We start from the raw sequence: 10,742 nt of genomic DNA, 5'->3' as shown, positions 1-10,742 counted from the left end.
CGAGCTCCTTGACAAGCGTGACTACCAGCACGATATTGCTGAGGAAGATTCTGATCTAAATTTTGCACACCGCTGGGCTCGGCCTCTCGTAATGCCTCAGACACGTCGACAATCGAGTCTGCATTTTGTTCTGTCACGTGCCCAGCGGATTGCAGACCTCACATTGTCGTAGCAGGTGCCATTGGTTTGTCAATTATTGCAACGCCGGCATAACTACGACCAATTCCCATACAAGTTGGTAATGTTGTCCAGGTATCGGTTCTAGGTGAATAAACTTCAACGGATGCTAAACTTGATAAACCGTCATCACCACCAACAACATATAGAAGCCCATTCAAAGCTACAACCCCTATATAATAAATCGTTTGTATTAATATATATGTATATTCTATAATTTTACAATTCATACCAATTCTTTAATGACTTTACTAACCAGCGTTTCTTCTACAATGAGCCATATCGCTTATTGGAGTCCATTGATTAGTTTCTGGATTAAAAGCTTCTACACTTTTTCTTATTAATGGACCATCGTGTCCACCAACCGCATATAATATTCCATCCAGTACACCTACACCTGCTCCACTACGTCGTGCAGACATTTCAGGTACTGGCTTCCATTGATCTTTATCCGGATTATAACATTCTACGCTGGATAAACATTGTCGCGATGCTCCGTCGTATCCACCGACCTAAAAAAAAAACATTTATATTGTTCAATTGAAATAAGATTTATATCCGTATAGAGGAAAAAAGAAAAAAAGAAAAGGAAAAACTCACGGCATAAAGAAGACCTTTTACGACACCAACACCGACACTACTTCTACGTGTTGACATTGGTGCTATCATTCGCCATTCGTGACTATTTGGATCGTATACTTCGGCTGAATTTAATCCGGTAGAACCATCGAAACCACCAACCTATAAAATATTTACAAATTCGTATGGATTTGTATTTCTATATAAATAAAAAAGAAAAAAAAAAAAAAATATATATATATATATATAAAGTATTTACAGCATAAATGCAATTGCCAAGAACTGCAACGCCAAGAGTTGATCTTCTCGCAGACATTTCTGGACAAGGTGACCATTGATCGGTGGCTGCATCATAAATATCTACTGTACGAACTCTTAAAGAACCATTAAAGCCTCCTACGGCATAAACGCGATCACCGAGTACAGATAATCCTATGTGAAAAGAAATAGAATGGATTTTTAAAGGAATTCAAATATAATTGACTTGTTAACTTTATTATAATATAATTACCAGCCCTACAACGTCTTGTTGGTAATTCAGACACTTGATACCATCTTTCTTCTTTAAAATCATAACACTCAACACTTCTAATTGCTTTTGGAGCCTGACCACCAACCACTAACAATACTTTAGGTAAACCACGTGGCTGTCTTGGCTTTGTACGTGGTGTTTTAAATAACGATTTCTGTTCACCCTTTAGTAAATGATATTTCAAAGCTTCTATTAAAAAATCTTTACCTGAAAAAATATCTTAATTAATAAAATACTTTGGTGAATGATACAAATGATTACTTACATTGTAAATTAGCTTTAAGAAGTGGTTCTTCCTCTACACGTTGTACAAGATATTCTTGAGAAAGTAATGGCAAACGAACGTGTTCCATTAATTGAGCTAAATGCGCTTGTCGTGTTTCCAAGTCATGATGGACCCATGAAATTACACATTCAAATACCTTCTCTTCGGATGGAACCATTAAACGATCACTACAGATTAATTTTGCAACTTGTTGTGGTGATAAAGTTAAAAATTCATCACCATCAACGACTTCTCTGTTAAAAATAATTCAATTATTTTAACATAGCATAAATATATTTAATAGATCAATGTTATATATTTATTATTTGTAAATATTATATCTTACGAGAAATGTTGTTCTATGTAACTATCAGCATGCGCCAATAATTCCAAACAACCATGAAGATCTGCGAATGCACGAATTCCAAGACAATTGGATGGATGTAATTGTGCTTGTAAAAAATCACAACATGCATCACGAACATCTGTTAATTGTAAAAGATTTGCAGCTGGTAGTAATACTTGTACTATGTCCTCTGTGACATGAACTTCAGCAGAATATACATATTCAACTAATAACTCTAAAGCAGAATAATCTACTCCTTGCAATGTAATTCTTTCTTGATCACGTTCTTCAAAACTTGTAAACATGGCATAGAAGTAAGGACTACAAGCAGCAAGAACCATTTTATGTGCTGGAACTTCCATTCCTCCATCAGCTACTAAGATTACATCACATAATAGATTTTTTCTATAACAATTATTATTATATTAAATATCTCAAACACAGCATATATAAAATTATATATACATATATATATATATATATATATATATATATATATATATATATATATATATATACATATATATGGATGTTTACTGAATATGATATCGTTATCATAATATTTACTTGCGCATCTCATTGATTACTTCAAATGCACGATTGGTATGATGATGATTTCTATATGGTGGTTTGTCTCTACAACCTTCTCGAGGTACATGTTTCTGAGAACTCTCATCCAATGAATTTTGACTTGCATATCGTAATAACAAACAGCTGAAAGATAAACTAATAAAGTTTGTTTGTCTGAAATAAAAGATATAATTATAATTATTACCTGCCCTTGTTTTCAAATCCATCGTTAGCACTGTTACCAGGATTTTGAGCTTGATTTTGGCCTGCAGATTCCATATCAAAAAAAATTTCCAAATAAATCTAATTGCACCTAAAATAAAAATTAATTTATACCTTAGAAGAAATAATCATTGAATTGAAATCTTTGCAATATGATTTATCATTTAACTTAATAATTGTTATCGCATTATAGTCATTTTCTGAATGCTTTAAAGGAGAGAAAAAAACACAAAAAAGAAAAAAAACAAAAAAAACACGCACAAAAAAAAACAAAAAAACACACAAAAAAAGTAGATAATATCATTAAAATATTTACTATAAATTTTGGTTTAATCACTGTGATATAGTTAAACTAAATTAATCTTCACACGTCGAGATGTAAAATAATTTACATTTGGCATCGTTCAAAGTATAATATAATGTCAATGAAAAAAGTTATTGCTTTAATAGAGATTAAATGTAATTCATCGTTACTGTCACAACATTGCAAGTGCCATAAAACACCATACAACAAAGATCTTCCATTTTGTGTGTTGCTATGTGTATACTGATCAGGTCTACATCGAAAGATGGTAGAAAACAAAATGAGAATTTTTCCATTTAATACCAAATATTTCACATAAGATATTCTATTTTATCGACATAAGATAAGGAAAAAAAATCAATTGAGTTATTGAATTATTTTCTATTCAAATTTTAAAAACTTAATTAGCTTCAAATGATTAGAAAATAAAAATTCCAAAATCTATAGTCGATAAAGTCGGTTTCTTTAATTCGATTAAAAGTATCTCGTATGATAATAACGTGAGTGTGAAGTTTCGATATTTCGATGAACATTAACGCCATAAAAATCTGTTGATAATGTCGCATTTGACAAAGAAATACACAATGAAATCTTTCAACCGAGAAAGCAGCTTTGATCGATCGATATAATCAATAAATTACAGATTTCTACCTTAACGCATGAACAATAAAAAATAAAATAAATATAATAAGAAACATTTTCTCCGTTAATAGGAAAGTAATACTTTCATTTGAAATAAAGAGTTATTATCAACATTATATTATTATGTAATTAAATGTAGAAGAAGAAACGACAAGAAAAGGAAAGAAAAGAAAAGGAAAACGAAAAAATTCTATCATAAATTAGCCGTTCGAAAAATACATTCTTTATACAATTTTTTTTTTTCTTCATACATTTAGTTACATTATAAATAATAATAATAAATTTGATTTCAATGTGAACAAAAGTAAATAAAAATTTTGTCAAAGGAAATAGGTTTAGAATGAGATAATATGGCTGAGAAGATATTGCGCAGGATGGAATAGTGTATAGATGGTAGGGGAAGGAATTTGGTTTTTAATCCATAGGTGTGGATAAGGGGTGGTGATAGTACGAGTTTGACGAGTTCTGCGCGTTAAAGCATCGAGGGTGCGGCGCTCCCGTCAAACGGATCCTCCTACAACGTCGTCGTCGTCGTCTTCGTCGTCGTCGTCGTCGTCGTTGTCGTCGTTGTCGTCGTTGTTATCGTCGTCGTTGTCGCCGCCGTCGTCATCTCCGTCGTCGTCGCGGTTAGCGTTGAGCATCCCTTCCTCGAAGTGCCCCTTCCTGTCGACGCGTCGGGTTACGTCGGTGTCGGCGGGGTGGCGGCAGCCAGGCGCACGAGGAGGCTCGAAACTGCTCGCTTCCTCTAGTGGCTCTCGTGTGCTCGCGTGACACGTGCGTGAGGAAAGACGGCCGTTGCTAAATTGTGAAAACTCGATCCTAACCCGTACGTTTTTTTTTTTTCTCTTTTTTTCAATCGTGTACGTTTTTTTCGTGAGAAGAAGAAGAAGAAGAAGAAGAAGAAGAAAAAAAAGACAGAAAGAAAAAATTAAGAACACGTCAATCGATCGATTTGCCATCTTCAGAAGAAATTCGTCTCACTACGTGAACGTGTAGGAGACACCATATATATATATATATATATATATATATATATATATATATATGTATACATATGTGTACATATACATATGTAGGATAAATTCGATGTTCAAATTCTCTTTTCAAAACGTTCAACTTATATTTTGATCATTCGATCGATCTTCCTATTTTTCGAAATGACAAAGAAAGATAGAGAAAGAGAGAGGGAGAGGGAGAGAGAGAGAGAGAGAGAGATAGAGAGGTCCTTTTTTCTTTTTTCCTCCTCTTTTATTCCCTCTCATGAATCTCCACTATAGCTTTTGTATCTAACGATTCTTTTCGACCATATCGGTGATCCTTTCAAATTACAAAAAGTATCTTCTCTCGATGATTTTTAAATCCTCGGCTGGACCAAAAGAAAAAATAGAGAAAATTGGATGGATATCCGACATTTTACCAGACAGACGTATTACTCTAATCACTTTTCATAGTTTCCCATGGCTCAGATCCAAGTTAATTGCAATCTACCTATATTGCCGGTAAATCGGTTCGTTCTTCTCGTTTCGAATAAAATTCCTATCGGGTTTCCATCACCAATGATCGTAAATTCTCTTGCGACGCTTTGACGCATCGAGTTCGTTTCTCTCATATTTTTCAATGCGTTTAGGTAAACGAATTGTTTGAAAATGTTCTACTATGACGGATAGGATGTCGTTCGATCAATCAATATACCGTACGTTCACCCTGATCATTCGAAAATTTCTACGCACTCATGCAATCACTTCATTGACATGGACTTCATTTCAAACATTTCGAGAAACTGATTTATTATAAATAAAATAAAACAAAACAAAACAAAAGAATTGAGAACGAAATTAAATATAAAAAGAATGCAGTGAATTATTTCTTCGTACGGATTTAATAAAAAAAAAAAAAGAAAAAAAAATTAGATAAATTAAATGGACGTACATTAATTAAAAAAAAAAAAAACGCATTACATGGCAATGATAAATTTTCATTTAGGTACATGAAGAAAGAGATAAAAAAAATACTTGGAATTGATTTCTCAAACAAAATTGCCGATTAAATGAAATCCGAGATATTTTCATTAAATGAAAATCGTTCGGAGAAACCATACAAATTTGTCTCAAGTCCTACGGAATTCGATTCATTTTCGAAAAGACTTAAGGATCGAGGAAAGAAGAATTATTCTATGATGTATCAATCGAATTTGAAAAAATTTCCTTGCCGGATAAATTTCTTCTTTCGAATATTTATCGTGTTCCCTTAACTAGATCTAAAAGCGCGTGTCGCATAATTGAAATAATAGTCTTTGGCACCTTTAGAAATTCGATCTGAGCGAATGTAAGCATCGCGTATAATCGTTCCATTTAAAACGATAGTATTTACTTTGTCATTTGAAATTCGATAATTTAATGAATTTCTTTCGTCCATTATATCTTTAATATAAACTTATTTTCTTTTCTTTTTTTTTATGAAAATCATTCATTGAAATTTCTTTTCAAATTTCGTTTAAAATTTCTTACATGAAGACAATTGAAATCAAAATATGAATTATAGCAAAAAAAAAAAAAAGAAAAAAAAAGAAGAAGAAGAAAAAACAAAGAGAGAAAGATGATAAAATAAAAAAGGACAAAAGAAAGTTTGCATTTTAAAAATTGAACAACTCGGAAAATGATAAGAATATATATAAGAAATTAATTTGCGCGAAAGAAAAGATAGGAGTAGAGAAAAAGAAAAAGAAAAAGAAAAAGAAAAAAAAAGAAAGGAAAAGAGAAACATTTGAGAAGAGGAAGAATTGTAAAATTCGAACGAAAAGAAAAATCAGTATATAAAAGGTACATCAAGAACCAGTGTATTAAGTTACGATTGTCTGTATCTACCTCGAAAAAATAGAACATACGAAATAATTTAAGGAAAAGGAAAGAGAGAGAGAGAGAGAGAGAGAGAGAGAGAGAGAGAGAAAGAGAGAGAGAGAGTAGAAACTATAGGAAGGAACCATAGTAAATTTGTATGATAAAGAGACGTGCTCATAGGGAGTGACACGTTCATTCCTTGAAGTCTGTACATCATGATAATATTTAATCCAGTTAGAACGTTGGAAAAAATAGAAGAGAAAGAGAAGGAAGAGAAAAAAGCAAAAAAGAGAAAAGAGAGAGAGAGAGAGAGAGAGAGAGAGTGAGAGAAAGAGAAAGAGAAAAACAAGAAAAAAGAAAATTAGGAAAAAGTAGAAAATAGTAGAGAGAGAAAGAGAGAGAGAGAGAGAGAGAGAGAGAGAGAGAAAATGAAAGGGAATATAGAACGAACAACACCTCGGAACTGTTCGGTGTGATTCGCCGTGCTCGTTTAGAAGTCGATGCGTTTCTATGATGCCCCGTCTTCGTTCGTTCGTTCGTTCGTTCGTTCGTTTCTACTGGTAATCCAGTTATGCTCGAGCTACCACAGCTAGGAAACTTGCTATGTGTTAGTCCGATAATCGTTTCGACCGACTTCTTCCGGACAAGAAATGTCCGACTCTTTTATTTTTTATGCTCTTTTCCTTTTTTTTTTTTTTTATTTCTGTTTATTTCTATTTTTCTTCTCTATTTTCTTTTTTTTCTACCCTCCTCTCTGCCCCCCCCCCATCCCACATAACTTTTCATGAAACGATAATGATATATTGTTGATTTATATTTCTCATCCATTAGATTCATTTATCTTGAAGAAAATTTGAAAAGATATTTTTCCTCATTGTTTTTTCGACACTATTTCGTTCTTTTTTCTTTTCTTCTTCCTCCTCTTCCTCTTCCTCCTCCTCTTCTCCTTCTTCTTCTTCTTCTTCTTCTTCTTCTTCTTCTTCTTCTTCTTCTTCTTCTTCTTCTTCTTCTTCTTCTTCTTCTTCTTCTTCTTCTTCTTCTTCTTCTTCTTCTTCTTCTTCTTCTTACTCCGAGGTAGCTTACTAGCTATGGCTGTTTTTCTTAGAAACTTCGTAACAAGAAGGATTAACTCAGAGGACTACTCGACCATGTTGAATTTTCCATCCGAGATTTCACGTAACGCTTGATCATGAACGTTGGCACGTAGAAAGTGGTATGATACTTCGTATATCACTCGACGCAGTTTAACTTTGACAAACTCTTTTCTAACGTTCTTGGCAAATCTCTAAGAAATACTTTTACGTCTGATTTTGTTTGTTTCTTTTTTTTTTTCTTTTTTTCCTCCATTTCTTTTTTCCCCATTTTTAATTAACATTACCTTTTTGAATTGAGAACGAAGAATATGATACTTCTTCTTATTTCTTTTCTTTCATTAAGAACGTAATTACAAGTTCCAGATATGGGGATGATCAAAAGGAAAAAAAAAAGAAAAAGTCGATCGGTTATCATCAACTATATTTCTTCCTTTTTCTTTCTTTTTTTTTTTTTATCATGAAAAGGAAAGAGAAAAAAAAGAAGGAGAAGAAGAAGAAGAAGAAGAAGAAGAAGAAGAAGAAGAAATAGACAAAAGAAAAAGAAAATAAAACAAAACAAAAAAAAGAAAAAGAAAGAAAGAAAGAGAAAAAAAAAAGAGGACAAATTTTATTAGCAAGACCGAACGAATTTCACGATAATTTCGTAAGTTTTGACGTTGATATTGGTTCGACTTTGTTTGTAACTTGGCCGCGATACTACCAGCAGGATTTTCTTTTGCTATCCCCTTCGATAACCACCTCTATTCCCATCCTCTCTATCTTTGTCTATCTTTCCATTTCTCTCTCTCTCTCTCTCTCTCTCTCTCTCTCGATCTGTCTCTCTGTCTCTCTCTCTCTCTCTCTCTCTCTCTCTCTCTCTCTCTCTCTCTCTCTTTAGCCTCGTATCTCGTTGAATTTGGCTCGTTCTTTTTTTTTGTTCTTTTTTTTTTTCTTTTTTTTTTTTCTTTTTTTCTTTTTACAAAGACGAAAGCTCTTAGTGAACTTCCTTTCCCGTTGAAATATATTTGCGATCTTTCGGTATTCGAGATATTTGATTTCCAAGAATGACCTTCGTCTTCGATTATATCACAACTGGTCGTTCTAGAATTTAATTATTCGTCGAGTGAATTGTCATCGAAGATACGCGCCACTATGAACGATCAACCTTAAGGACGAAGATTTCGGATTCTTTTTTTTTTTTTCAATCGATCGAGAAAAATATCAAAAAGAAAAAGAAGAAGAAGAAGAAGAAGAAGAAGAAGAAGAAGGAGAAGAAGAGGAAGAGGAAGAAGAAGAGGAAGAGGAAGAGGAAGAGGACGAAATTTGAGTTCAGTGGGGAAAAAAAGAAATAACAATAAAAATAAAGAAAAAAGAAATAGAAAAAGGAAGAAAGAAAGCAAAAAAGAAGTGTTCGTACAAAATCAAAACTTGAATTCAACGATATGAGTGAAATCAGTGATTATATCGGATGTTTCTCTAAGGTAGAATAAATAGTATAATACATTAATATGAGGAATGTGTTACGTTCGTTTATCTCTTAATCTCAATTGAAATTTTGGCGTATTATGAAAAGAGGGATGGAAAGAAATCGAGAGAAAAAGCGAAAGGCATGCGAAGAGAAAGAAGAGAAACGAATATGTATGATATCAAGATGTCCTCCTTAATCATTCGAAAAATATCAATGTGTTTCGAGTGAATTTTTGATTTTTTTTTGGAAAGATCATTGACCGTTCACAGTCACTTCTCCTAAACGCCATCACGATAATCGGCACTATTATTGCCATCAAAAAATAAAAGAAAAAGAAAGAAATAAATAAATAAAGGAAAGAAGAAAAGGCAAGAACGAAAAATCGTTATAAACTTTTTCTTTTTTTTCTTTTTTTTTTTTTTTTTTTACTAATTCTGATCGATATACATAAATCGACATACGTCTTAAAGGAGGTCAATGAACGCTCAAAAAGTGTACCATCACTTTCTTCCTTTTTTATCAACGAAATATTAAACGATTAAATATCGAAGTTTAAGAATGCGTATCATTCGAGAGACAACGATGATATAGAAACTTATTTTATCGAAGACTGCCATGATTTAGAAGATATAATAAGAGATAAAATTACGAATAGTGCGGTGGGATTATGCGAGTTTTGTGTTTCGATAAAAAGAAAATCTTTAAAAGATTTTACGTGAAATCAACGAACAAGAGTGCTGTGGATGAAAGGCTAGGATGAAATGATACAAGTAGTTTGTTTGAAGAAAGAGGACCGGAGGATACAAAAAGTGAGCGAGAAAGAGACAAAGAGATATACATACATACATACATATATATACGTATATACACAAACACATACATATGTAACGCATGTACATACACATATATATATATATATATATATATATATATGTATGTATAAAGACGAAGGGAAATAACTCAAGGAAAGAAGACAAGGACCGAAACTGTTCGATTTTTCTTCTCTTTCTTTCAACTTTATCTTTTTCTCTTTCTATCTCTATTTCCGTCTCTCTCTCTCTCTCTCTCTCTCTCTCTCTCTCTCTCTTTTTCTCTATCTCTCTTTCTCTATCTCTCTTTTTTCCTTTCTTCTTTTTACATTGACTTTTATTTTCTCTCGTTGAAACTTCTTGGAAAAATTTTTCAAAGAACAGAATTTTCTTCTTTAGTCCTTTGACTATAGTTTTGAAATAAAGGAGTCGGACGATGTGTCCTGGCTCGAGCGTCGACGTAAGGAGACTCATTTACAGGAACAGAAAGAAATGAAGTTATCAGTGTCGGCTTATAGAGCTCAGGCCAGTGCTCATAAAAAAATCCTTTCGAATTATCAACAACAACTTAGTTACGGTGCTACCAATCAAGCATCCTCGAGCCGGACCCCCTCGGACCCCGCTGCGGTCCTGTCTGGCCTCAAGGTAAGCTTTTCGTTCTTTCTTTTCTTTATTTATTTATTTATTTATTTATTTATTTTTCTATTATTATTATTATTATTATTATTATTATTATTATTATTATTATTATTATTATTCTTTTTTTTCTTCTTTTCCTCTTATTATTTTATATTCATTATTTTTAACGTTAACGTGCAACGATTCAGAGCCATAATAAAACTGGCCTGAGATAAAACTTCATACGTCACATCATTCAACGATTCTCTCGATCATTATACTCAAAAAGAGTACGTCGAA

General features: G+C 32.7%; 3 protein-coding genes across 8 annotated transcripts in view; 1 reads left to right on the top strand and 2 right to left on the bottom strand.

The window, feature by feature from the left end:
* Positions 1 to 158: 158 nt before the first annotated feature.
* Positions 159 to 3,280, bottom strand: kel (kelch protein). Of its 2 annotated transcripts, none has more exons than XM_035862204.2 (10): positions 3,008 to 3,280; positions 2,675 to 2,782; positions 2,467 to 2,625; positions 1,900 to 2,304; positions 1,554 to 1,807; positions 1,268 to 1,495; positions 1,016 to 1,188; positions 778 to 918; positions 434 to 689; positions 159 to 349 (listed from the first exon to the last, which is right to left on the bottom strand). In XM_035862204.2, the coding sequence occupies exons 2-10, from the start codon at positions 2,746 to 2,748 to the stop codon at positions 159 to 161; spliced, it is 1,881 nt and encodes a 626-aa protein (XP_035718097.1). In that variant the 5' UTR covers positions 2,749 to 2,782; positions 3,008 to 3,280. The 2 variants fall into 2 exon arrangements, with proteins under 2 accessions (XP_035718097.1, XP_035718098.1); XM_035862205.2 differs by having other exon boundaries at positions 2,467 to 2,613.
* A 776-nt stretch (positions 3,281 to 4,056) lies between these two features.
* The window catches only part of LOC146872777 (NCK-interacting protein with SH3 domain), a 102,847-nt gene continuing 96,161 nt past the window's right edge, over positions 4,057 to 10,742 (bottom strand). The window contains exon 11 of one of the 2 annotated variants that reach the window (XM_085659447.1): positions 4,057 to 4,435. In XM_085659447.1, the coding sequence (XP_085515573.1) occupies positions 4,138 to 4,435 (298 nt within the window). In that variant the 3' untranslated portion in view covers positions 4,057 to 4,137. The remainder of the gene's footprint in view (positions 4,436 to 10,742) is intronic. The other variant, XM_085659446.1, reaches the window with a different exon arrangement.
* LOC118440172 (uncharacterized) overlaps positions 9,506 to 10,742 on the top strand; it is an 82,554-nt gene continuing 81,317 nt past the window's right edge. For 2 of the 4 annotated variants that reach the window (XM_085659444.1, XM_085659443.1), the window contains exons 1-2: positions 9,507 to 9,824; positions 10,209 to 10,469. In XM_085659444.1, the coding sequence (XP_085515570.1) occupies positions 10,317 to 10,469 (153 nt within the window). In that variant the 5' untranslated portion in view covers positions 9,507 to 9,824; positions 10,209 to 10,316. Of the gene's footprint in view, positions 9,825 to 10,208; positions 10,470 to 10,742 lie in introns of those variants that run through there. The other 2 variants (XM_035862805.2, XM_085659445.1) reach the window with 2 other exon arrangements.

The sequence above is a fragment of the Vespa mandarinia genome, chromosome 9 (assembly GCF_050613455.1).
Source record: "Vespa mandarinia isolate Hongniang chromosome 9, ASM5061345v1, whole genome shotgun sequence".
Lineage (NCBI taxonomy): Eukaryota > Metazoa > Arthropoda > Insecta > Hymenoptera > Vespidae > Vespa > Vespa mandarinia.
The sequence above is the reverse complement of the archived record's forward strand: the minus strand, read 5'-3'. Positions and strand labels throughout refer to the sequence as shown.